The sequence below is a fragment of the Nerophis lumbriciformis genome, linkage group LG39, assembly GCF_033978685.3.
Source record: "Nerophis lumbriciformis linkage group LG39, RoL_Nlum_v2.1, whole genome shotgun sequence".
NCBI lineage: Eukaryota > Metazoa > Chordata > Actinopteri > Syngnathiformes > Syngnathidae > Nerophis > Nerophis lumbriciformis.
This window is the reverse complement of record NC_084586.2, coordinates 7,735,716-7,747,932: the sequence shown is the minus strand read 5'-3', so window position 1 is coordinate 7,747,932 and position 12,217 is coordinate 7,735,716. Positions and strand designations below refer to the sequence as shown.

Sequence of the window (12,217 nt, the reverse complement as noted above, 5' to 3'; positions counted from 1 at the left end):
ATTCCCGCCTCACCATTGGCTGGACGGAGGCGAGAGGCGTGGCCTGTAAGGATCGCCCGGTTGTGTCCGGGTAAGATGGCGTTGGAAGAGCAGTGCTCGGCACCACCCCGATGGCGGTCCATATCGGTGACACACGTAGAGTTTCCCGAGGGTGAGTATACTTAACGTTTCTCTCCGAGGAGCGAAGCTTTTTGGCGGCTGCGGGCTTTGAGCGGAGTCATTTCAGGCTGCGCGTTCGGTTTTAGTCGCCCGTCAATGGAAACGACTATCGCCTATATGGCTGCCAAATTATGAGACACAGTGAAAGTCAACGCACGCAAGGTGGGCTGCGAAATTGTGAGAAGTTGCGCATGCGCACTCGGCGGCCGTGGCCACAATGAGGGCCAGCTAGCTAGCGTGTTAGGTCTGTTTATATGAACATTAAGTTGACAATAAATACGTATGTCCCACGATTAACAATTCACACATTTAGTACACTTTGAAAAGCAAGTTGTGGCATGTCGGTTTGTGCTATTGTGTTAACGTTGTCCGGACTGCTGCTGGCATTGAGAGCTAGCTCACTGGCCTTATATTGTTAGCATTGCTAGCATAAAACAGAGTTTGTTCAAAGACGCTGTAAAATGAGATGATTACTTTTATTACTTAAGTAATTTGGAATTATGAGCTTTGGGAACTACTAATCTGTGCTCATCATGTATCTTGTTCATCATGGGGTATAGTTGGCACTTTAATGCAACTCCCACCAGTGTGGTTTTAACATTTCTGTGTCTTCCTTGTTGTAGATGATCTGACGGGACAGGTGCTCGCCTACATCACCCTCCTTCCCATTGCCATCATCGTGGGCTTTGTTACGCTGATTGTGTTTAAAAGAGAGCTGCACACGGTAAGAAGTGCACCCGCAAAAAGGCCTGTAGTAAACAAAGGTCCATCAATGTTCCCTCTAATTTTTCATGTGTGTGAGCAAACGCAAAAACTCCCTGAGCATTCAGTGGAGCCCATGTGAGCAGCATCAGACGTGCACACTGTGGCTACACCAGCAGCACACCTGTCCCAAACCTGACTAAATAACAAGTTTAATCTCCATCCATCCATTCATTTTCTACCACTTGTCCCTTTCGGGGTAGCTGGAGCCTATCTCAGCTGCATTCGGGCGGAAGGCGGGGAGACAAGTCCCCACCTCATCGCAGGGCCAACACAGATAGACAACATTCTCTTATTATTATAATCAAATGACAGCAGTCATTTCCATGAGGTTATTTTCTAATATAAGTGTTTCGGCCCACTTACAATGACAATTACAAAAATATGGGGAAGACCCAGGACACGTTGGGAAGACTATGTCTCCCGGCTGGCCTGGGAACGCCTCGGGGTCCCACAGGAAGAGCTGGACGAAGTGGCTGGGGAGAGGGAAGTCTGGGCTTCCCTGCTTAGGCTGCTGCCCCCGCGACCCGACCTCGGATAAGCGGAAGAAGATGGATGGATGGATAAAACATTCACATGACTGCGTGGGTTCCCTCCGGGCACTCCGGCTTCCTCCCACCTCCAAAGACATGCACCTGGGGATAAGTTGATTGGCAACACTAAAATTGGCCCTAGTGTGTGGATGTAAGTGTGAATGTTGTCTGTCTATCTGTGTTGGCCCTGCGATGAGGTGGCGACTTGTCCAGGATGTACCCCGCCTTCCGCCCGAATGCAGCTGAGATAGGCTCCAGCGCCCCCCGTGACCCCAAAAGGGAATAAGCGGTAGAAAATGGATGGATGGATGTTGCACAATGAGATGTAAGCAGGGAATCATGTGTACATTCCTGCAACTTCCTGTTTGTAAAAAATATATTTTTATTAGTATTTATTTAATATACTAACAGCATTTCATGATTAAAATGTATACATTAAGATTCCTAATAAATGACACTAGTATAAGCACACATTTGATTGGTAAATCATAGTGTAACGACCTGGAATGACACTTTATGTGTGGTGTTAGAGTTGTCCGACTTTTTGTGTGGCTGTAAACACATCACTGGCTAAGTGCCATACGTGCATGTGTTGGCGCAAGTGAGAAAGAGCGAGCGGCTGCTGTTGATATAGCAAAGTTGCTTTTGGTCTGGTTTGTACTGCAGAAAATGACCAGTTTTGCTAGATATAATTTTTTTTACTAATGTTTTGGTGATGTGTTTATGGCCGACAATAAAGAGTTTTGCTCAGTAAAGTGATCGGTGGAATTCATGTCCTCAAAGCGTCTCGACAGACGTTACAATATTTGAACAATGATGACGAAAATTGTTTTCTGTGTCGTGTCCGTGTGTCGAAAATTGTTATGCGCTTATTTTTTTATTTGATTTTGTGCGTGGCATAGATTTGCCGTGCGCAGAGGACGCTTGAGCAGTGCGCAATTGCACAGGCGCGCACCTTATAGGGAACGTTGGTCGTCATGATGTTTTTTTTTGCAGATCTCGTTTTTCAGCGGTTTCCTCCTCAACGAAGGACTGAACTGGACGCTAAAGCGCATTATCCGCGAGCCACGGCCATGTGCAGGTGAGCACAATGGTAGTAGTAGTCGGCGTTACATGATTTTATAGTATGTACCTGAGAAGGTGAAATTGTTGTCTTCAAGGAGCTCACTCGTTGCTGATCTCGGATTATGGGATGCCCTCCAGTCATTCCCAGATCATCTGGTTCTTTGTTGTTTACTTCTTTCTTTTCCTTTATTTAAGGTGAGTGCTACAAATGAAAATGATTCATCTTATCTTTGCGTTATTTGTGTGCGTGTGTGTAGATGGATAGATACCTTGCCGGCGTTTTCTTATTTATGTTGTCTTTTAAGAATGCATCAAACGAACAACGCCCGATGTGTGGACCTGCTATGGAGACACATCCTGTCCATCCTTCTGCTAGGCTTGGCCTTATCAGTCTCATACAGCAGGTAAGACACAGCCTCAGCCTAGCTTTTAGTCTAAAGTGGAACATCTGTCTGTTCCTGGGTCAAACTGTGGCCATCATTAAATACTTACTTTAGTGTTCAGACAATGATTTAACATTCTTAACACATAAGTGTAAAAAGAAGCAAGGCAGTGTTAATGAGTATAACATGTAAAACTTGCTAACAAGTGAGTTCGCATATCACTGCGGCGGTAGGTTGTGGGGGTGCTAGATGACATTGTCGTAGGGCTGCAGTTATTGATTATTTTAGTAATCAAGTAATTTATCGATTAGGTTGTTCAATTAATTGAGTAATCAGATTAAACATACTTTATAGTCTCAATCCGTATTTTAGGGATTTTATATTTTTTTAATAAAAAATACTTTTATACTTGCCATAACCTTCATTACCTCCTATTTGCCTCATTTTACATTATATTTTCCTTCTAGTTACTTTTTTAAACCTTATATTACCTTTTTACCTCCTTACCTTCTATTTGCTTATTTTACCTTATGTACCTAATTGGATCTGCAAACCAAAAACTTTATATAGTGAAGCAGAGTTTCCCATAAGAAACAATGTAAACATGAATAATTAGATTTAGCCTCGACAAAAGTCCATATTTTAAACAAAAAAATGCACACTTTGAATACACTATAACGTTGTGCGTGTGTGTATATATATATATATATATACACTGTGTGTGTGTGTATGTATGTATATATATATATATATATATATATATATTACTGTATATAAAAATGTATGAGACTGAGATGAATAAATAATAACTCGATAGCACATAAATATGTTACACATAAACCACAAGACTTGCAACAGTAGGGGGGGTTGCTTCTCAGCTGTTCATCGCCTCTAAGGGGTTTTTAAACGGTGGCAAAGGCGTGGGGTGCATATGCCCATTGTCCAGAGAGAGTGTGTGTGTGTGTGTGTGTGTGTGTGTTGTCGTGTCTACAGTCGCTCTGCAAGCGTTATGAGCAAAGTTCAACTCCCAGGTGTTGTTGACGGAGGGAGGAATGTCAGAGCGGTTATCACTGTGATGTCCTCTAGGGATGTTTTCAAAGCAGCCTTCGTCAAGGTTATTTGAGGGAGTCGAATCGTTGATAAAGATTGTTGTTTTCCAAGCGAGCAGACATTTCAATGGTTTGTCTATTCTAATTGTCCATTCTGGCTCTCGAGTGGATCAATCTGTGCATTTCAGAAAGCCTTTCCATGATGTTATCCAACTTAAGATTCAGTTCTGAAATCGCCACAGTCTGTGTTCCCACAGCCATACCCATGTCATCCATTGCGACGGGCAGCTTTGGGGCTCCTTGAACGGCGGCCATTGTCTTCCGATATTGTCCATAGACCAAAACAATGCTCAGCCCAATCAGCATATGCCCTGTGATCACAATTTCAAATAGATAGTTCGTCCTCGACGGGAAGCACTGAGAGGCACAGGACTTGCCATTTCTCTCTTGAGTCCCTTACGTACTGAGCAGCAAACGTTTTGTCAGGACAGCAAGGTTCCTCCAAACCTCTGCTCCTTGTTGAGAAGATTGTGTCAATTGAGCCGAGAGTCCAGTATATCAATTCCATATTTAGATGTTTAGATTTCGGAGGTCAGCGCAGAAAAAGAGGCTCTTAAAACATACACATACAAAGAGGCAAGCGGGCAGAAACAGAGGGGGAGAGGATGCGAATGCCTTCACCTAGTGCAGTGGTTCTTAACCTTGTTGGAGGTACCGCACTCCACCAGTTTCATATGCACATTCACCGAACCCTTCTTTAGTGAAAAATAAAAATATATATATATTTTTTTTCAAATTCAAGACAAAGTTATGTTTTTTTACTAGTGCACAAAATGAACCGTGCATGAACATCACCTTGTTCAAAGAACAAAACCAACACAGTGCATGAACTCACAACAAATTACACGCTTGCAAATCAGATGGAAAATTAGAGGGACATTGTTTGGGGGTATCTATAATACTTAGACTTAGACTTCCTTTTTATTGTCATTCAAATTTTAACTTTACAGTACAGATACGCCGATCGGGAGAAGTTTTTATTTACACGATTGATTGACTGAAATTTATTAGTAGATTGCACAGTACAGTACATATTCCGTACTATTGACCACTGAATGGTAACACTCACATACGTTTTTCAACTTGTTTAATTAAGTCGGGTTTCACGTTAATCAATTCATGAGTCTGGTGTGTCTTGACCGCTGCGGCGGAGGCTCTGCCAAACCCCTGAGGCCTACTCACCGAACCCAGGTTTAGAACCACTGACCTAGTGCCAAGAAGGAAAAAATCAAACATCGCATTATAAACCCTTTATAGTTATGTTAGTTCTTCAGTCTATGAGAATGATGCAGACTAAAGTTTTGAGCCTGTCTGCATCAAGTCAAATATGTTTTAAATAGGGCTCCAACTAACGATTAATTTGATAATCGATTAATCTGTCGATTATTACTTCGATTCATCGATTAATAATCGGATTAAAGAGACAAACAACATTTTTATCCTTTCCAGTATTTTATTGGGGGGAAAAACAGCATACTGGCACCATACTTATTTTGATTATTGTTTCTCAGCTGTTTGTACATGTTGCAGTTTATAACTAAAGGTTTATAAAAAAATAAAATAAAAAATGCGTATGTGCATAGCATAAATCCAACGAATCGATGACTAAATTAATCGCCGACTATTTTTATAATCGATTTTAATCGATTTAATCGATTAGTTGTTGCAGCCCTAGTTTTAAAGTAAAATATTGTGTGGCACCTTGAGACAGGAATATGTTGATTGACAGTCTGAAACTAACAAATCTTCTTTCACTCTATTTTTGCAGCGTTTTGCATTTATATGTATAAAATATAAAAATTGCATATCGTATCACAATCGCAATTTTGGAGAGAAAAATTGCAATTAGGTTTTTTCTCCAAATTCTGCAGCCCTACAGCGCACTACTAAAAAAATGGTGGGCTCAAACAAGCATCTTTTCGTGTCTTTCTCGTCATCTCCAGGTTGAAGTTGATTGTCAAAATTGACTGTAGTTTATCTGCGTCAGCGATTATAATAACAATATCGCTAATACTTGGTTAATATTCAAGTAACGAAATGTAAATGGAGTGAGTATTGATGGCGGTTTTTGGATGGTTATTTAGAGGGCTTTATAGGCGGACTAGATTACTCCCATTAGCTGCATTGTTAGCCACCTCGAAATTGCCATATTTTGCAACTTAGAATGCATAAAAAAGACAAAAAAAACTAACATATTTGTTCTTGTCTTACATAAAGATTGTGAATGATATAAATGAAATAAAAAAAACAAAACCAGTGCAGTTCCCCTTTAATGTGTTTTGTTATTAGGCCCTGGGCCGATATTCAATAAGTCAATTAACCAACGATAAATGTAAATTACCGGGTAAGTTTTTCGACATCAATAAATGGCTATGTGCATGCTTCAAGAGCATTAACGCTTTTCATTGGTTTTTGCAGCTGCGCTCGTTTGAGCCATAGCGAAAACAAAAGAAGGAGGTGAATCCTCTTGTTATCAAAGGGGAACTGCACTTTTTGGGAATTTTGCCTATCGTTCACAATCATTATGAGAGATAAGAAGACAGAAGGTGTTTTTTTTAATTCTAACATGTAAAATTGTCTTGTTGTAAGTGGCGAGCAATGCAGTTAATGTGAGCAATCAGTTCTACGTTCCGTAGCCTGTACAATAACCAAGTCGTAGCAACATTGTTATTGTAAGAGTGAACACTGAGGAACTCTTTTTCTAGCGCAGTAACACATTGGCGTGCTACGGTATTAGCCGTATAAGCTAACTACGGCAAGAAACTTAAACATGAAACGCGTTTGAGTTTGTAATGTACTGCGATAGGACAATAACCTGTACTGACTGAAAAAAAACATCATATTACAGTATTTGTGAAGTATTAGCCCACATGACAGGTTGATTGGCAACACAAAAAATTGGCCCTAGTGTGTGAATGTGAGTGTGAATGTTGTCTATTTGTGTTGGCCCTGTGATGAGGTGGCGACTTGTCCAGGGTGTACACTGCCTTCCGCCCGAATGCAGCTGAGATAGGCTCCAGCGACCCACTGCAACCCCAAAAGGGGTTAGAAAATGGATGGATGGATGGATAGCCCTCATGTTTTGTTTGTCCACAGCTAGCCAGACAGCGTATGTACTGTAGTTGTAATAACATGCATGACGTGCTGCCTGTATCATTAACGGTAATAAAGTGACTTACTCGATGGACAGTTGTTCGTCTGGTCCAACTGGCCCGGGACGTTTCCTGTTGATTTTGGGTAAGCACGCCATTTATGTCAAAATAGCTTGTTTCCAAGTTCCACATTTATAACGTCGTCACTTTCATCTAACTCTTATCGGCTTTCATCTGCTCCAAGGTGTCACTTTTCCTTAGTGCTCGCTTCTTTAACCAACTGTTCATCCTCATTATATTTAGCTTAAACAATAAGGTTGTGAATCCTTATTTTTGTCCAAAAATAGTCGTCTTTGTTGTCTGTTACCAAGTCTGCCATGATTAGAAAAAACCCTCGGATATGGACAAAATGGTCACAAAACTATTTCAGTTTTAACCTTCGGAACAAGATGAGCCTATCAACATTGAGGAGCCAGTTGCCAACTCAGTCCGTGTTTGTTGTACAAGGTGAGCGCAAAGAAAACAGTGCAAAATAGTGTGCGCTCACAGAAATTGTGGTTCACTACATCCCCAAAGACATGGTGCCATTTAATACTGTTGAAAAACTAGCATTTCTAAAAACGCTGCATACGTTCGACAGACATTTGTCATGTTGTCATGCCATGGTGGGGTTTCCTTTCTGGAATCTGCCAAACTTAAGTTTTTTTGCATATTACCTGTTAATACACCTGCTTATACTGTAGTGTTTGTGTTGTTACTCTGCACGTTTGTTTAAAAAAAGTCCTACCTTGATTATCAGTTAAAGGTGCCATATGTAATAATTTCATGCCAGGTCATTAAATGGCCCTAATATGTCAAAAGGCATTCATAAATCATGTTCTTTTCAAATACCTTTATAACTGATAACAGTAGTCCAGCTGGGATATGCTCAATATTAAAATAGATTTACAGCTCAGAAATCGTATTGTTTTCATTTCGATGCCCCACCCGCCACCGTTTGACCAATTAGAAAGTCTGTGAGTGTGTCACAATTAGGTTCGTCTGGCTACTGCCACTGGTAAAGTTACTAAACATGTCAGACCTTAGTAAATCTAAAAGGCCTCGTTACAACTCTCAGCTTATTCATGAAAAAGCCAGGAACAAAACGAGGATTTGTATCGGGGATGCCTTTTGAAAGATGGAGACAATTGAAGGCGGAGAAGATTTTTTCATCTGATGCCAAACTTGCTATTTTCCTCCTTTTGGTTGTGATTTGTATTCAAGTGCGACGTTTTGCTCACCAAGTACATTTTATTGTTATTTGTTTTTGATTTAACTTGGAGATGTAAAAGTTTACATTTAAATTACAATGTTAAAATATTGTATCACATGTGAACAGAGGTGGGTAGAGTAGCCAGAAATTGTACTCAAGTAAGAGTACTGTTACTTTAGAGATTTATTACTCAAGTAAAAGTAAGGAGTAGTCACCCAAATATTTACTTGAGTAAAAAGTATGTTGTGAAAAAACTACTCAAGTACTGAGTAACTGATGAGTAACATACACACACACATCATATATATATATATATATATATATATATATATATATATATATATATACACACACACACACATACATACATACATACATATATATATATATATATATATATATATATATATATACATACATATGTATATATATATACACACACACATATATATATATATATATATATATATATATATATATATATATATATATATATATATACACATATACTGTGTATATATATATACATACATTGATATATACAGTATATAGTTTATATTTATTTATTTTGCCGTTTTTGTTTACATGTTAAAGGTGTTTTAATGAATATACATGCATGTTTAACACATATAGAGTCATTTCTTTCATGAAGACAAGAATATAAGTTGGTGTATTACCTGATTCTGATGACTTGCATTGATTGTAATCAGACAGTAGTGCTGATTACGTCCTCGTTTTCAAATGGAGGAGAAAAAAATTTCCTCCTTTCTGTCTAATACCACATGAAAGTGGTTGCTTTTTGGCATCTTATTTGTCCAGCTTCCAAATTCGTTTTTATACACCTTACAAGAAATACATTGGCGGCAAACTCCGTAGCTTGCTAGCTTGTTTGCGCTGGCTTTCGGAGACTCTTATTTTGAAAGCGCAGGCGCCATGGAGCGGCACATTTATTGTGAAGACAGGAACTGTGCAGTCAGTCTTTAGGCTTTTGACGGGATGTACGGTTGAAATAAAAAAAGGGTCTTTTTTCCTTCACACTTTTGATTGATTGATTGGAACTTTTATTAGTAGATTGCACAGTGAAGTATATATTCCGTACAATTGACCACTAAATGGTAACACCCGAATACGTTTTTTCAACTTGTTTAAGTCAGGTCATGTGACCACTGGCTCTGTTTGATTGGTCCAACGTCACCAGTGACTGCATCTGATTGGTGGAACGGAGTGAACGTCACCAGTGACTGTATTTGTTGAAACGCAGGCACTATGGAGGTCTGTCTGACAGACCAAAACAAACAAAGCGTGCATTAACAGATCGATAAAAATTAGTAGCGAGCTGAATGTAGATAAAAGTAGCGGAGTAAAAGTAGCGGAGTAAAAGTAGCGGAGTAAAAGTAGCGTTTCTTCTCTATAAATATACTCAAGTAAAAGTAAAAGTATGTTGCATTAAAACTACTCTTAGAAGTACAATTTATCCCAAAAGTTACTCAAGTAGATGTAACGGAGTAAATGTAGCGCGTTACTACCCACCTCTGCATGTGAAGGTATATACATGCATTATTATTATGTATTATCATTACATCAGTGGTTAATTTGGTCTCCCAAAAAATAATAGCAGTAATTTCCTGGTCAATATATCATTGAGCAAAATTTTATCCACTCTGGCCTATTTGTTGTCTGAATGTACCCTGCCTGGTGTAAAAGTGTGAGAAGAATGAGCTGCTTGTTAGACCAGCAACTTCAGCCTTGTTGTCTGCTGCCAGGGTGTACCTGCTCTATCACAGCTGGAGCCAGGTGTTCTACGGCGGCGTGGCCGGCACCACTGTCGGCATCATCTGGTTCTTTTTGACGCAAGAAGTGCTGACCCCGTTATTCCCCAAAATAGCAGCGTGGTAAGACGCGACCCACATCCTTTGTCAGTGGGGACTCCCCGTCAAAGCCTGACGCTCTCTTCTTTCTCCCCGCCGCTTTGCAGGCCCGTATCTGAGTACTTCCTGGTGCGCGACACCAGCTTGATTCCCAACATCTTGTGGTTTGAGTACACAGTCACCCGCTCTGAGGCCAGGTAGGTCGGCGTGGCGATACACAACCAAAGGCGCATGTTGCGCTTTTCTTAGCATTTCCTTCTTCCTTTCTTCAGGAACAGACAACGAAAGCTCGGAACAAAACTTCAGTGATGCGCTCGGCTTCTTTGTGAACACACATCTCATGCACACAAACACACACACACAGGAGAAGCGACTTCTGGACTTTTGACACGGTTGCTGGGTAGAAAAAGGGCAAAAAGCGCGTCCACACGTGTCGTCCTCATGCAGCTCGCCCGTAAGCTCCTCAGTGCATGCAAGACTGTGCAAGAGGCGAACTATTTAAGCATAGATTAATATATATCTATATTTCAACTACGCACGCTGACGGTTACCGAAGTCAAGGAGCCAAAATGGAGGCTTTACTTAAAAGAAGAAAAAAAAATGCATCCATTTGGCATCGTTGCAGCATGTTTATTTCCCATTCTTTTCTTACATAAGACTTTTATAAAATTGGTTTACTTGTAAATCTACATAACAACGCACTTTGTAGAAAAACAAAAAAACAAAGACAAGAAACATCTACGGTAACACTAGTCAAATTAGGACACGCCCCTTTTATTATTATTTTTTGTCTCATTTCTGCCTCTTCTATTTGCCTCCACTTCTTTTCTAGCCTTTCCTGAATAATTCTCCCTGAGGTGTTTAGCTACAGGTGTTTGAAGGAGAATCATTCATTTGTTCAAACATAATAGTGAACACCTAATGTTTTGTCACAAGCAGAGCTAATACTTGAACAATATCTAAAGCTTAATTTTTTTTGTGGCTTTTTACCTGTTCAACTTTATTATAGGATAAGTATAAAAATACAACCCAGTAACAGATGCTGCAACATAAAAGTTCCATTCATAGACAGACCTAAGAAATGCAAATGTTTGTTTTATTCCAGTGTATTCCCAAATAATCTCATTCAATTCCACGCAAAGCATTTTTCTACTTCAGGGTTCATTGCAGGTAATTTCCTTTTGGACCAATGTGGTGTTTTTTAACGCAATGCCTCATGTAGTAGCAGCCGGGAAACAGAATTTAGTCAACTCTTTTTTTTAATTTTTTTTTTTACACCTGCATTTCCAAGACAACATTCCATATCATGTCGGAAACATCATGACTGCCGACAGGACAAACTTTCCTTTTTTTGTATCATTTTTGAAAAAAGGGAAACAAGAGAAAAAGCCTCAGGTCAGTCGTGTAGCATGTGAGAATGAGAATGATGATAATTGTCATGTCATTAGCACCACAAAGGGAAGTGGTTCTCTTAAGTTTTTTTTTTTCATTTGTAACCTTTTATCGGGCTGAATAAACATGTTTATGTACACCTGGATGTTGTCCATGTGATAATGAACATACCTGGTATGATAGTAACATATTTGTTTACGTAACTAAAGGAACACGTTTATCAGTCATACGAGTAACTGAATATGGACAACGTGAAATTTAAAAATATTCATATACCGGTACAGTCATGGCCAAAAATATTGGCACCCCTGCATTTCTGTCAGATAATGCACCACTTCTCCCAGAAAATGGTTGAAATTACAAATGCTTTGGTGTTCACATGTTTGTTTCTTTTGTTTGCATTGGAACAACACAAACCAAATCTGATATTATTTTACACAGAACTCCAAAAATGGACTGGCACCTTTTCAAAATTGTAAGAAATAGTTGTATTCTAAGCATGTGATGCTCCTTTAATTTGTAATTAAACTCACCTGTAGCAAGTAACAGGCGCTGGCAATATAGAAATCACACTTACAGCCAAATGGAGAAAAGTTGACTCA

The 12,217-nt window shown here is 39.6% G+C and overlaps 1 protein-coding gene across 1 annotated transcript; it reads left to right on the top strand.

Annotated features, from left to right (window-relative positions):
• Positions 1 to 33: 33 nt before the first annotated feature.
• On the top strand, positions 34 to 11,754 carry dolpp1 (dolichyldiphosphatase 1). Its single transcript, XM_061931638.1, has 8 exons — positions 34 to 151; positions 783 to 883; positions 2,451 to 2,535; positions 2,615 to 2,714; positions 2,825 to 2,923; positions 10,119 to 10,247; positions 10,331 to 10,420; positions 10,496 to 11,754. The coding sequence occupies exons 1-8, from the start codon at positions 76 to 78 to the stop codon at positions 10,530 to 10,532; spliced, it is 717 nt and encodes a 238-aa protein (XP_061787622.1). The 5' UTR covers positions 34 to 75; the 3' UTR covers positions 10,533 to 11,754.
• The last annotated feature ends 463 nt before the right edge of the window (positions 11,755 to 12,217 follow it).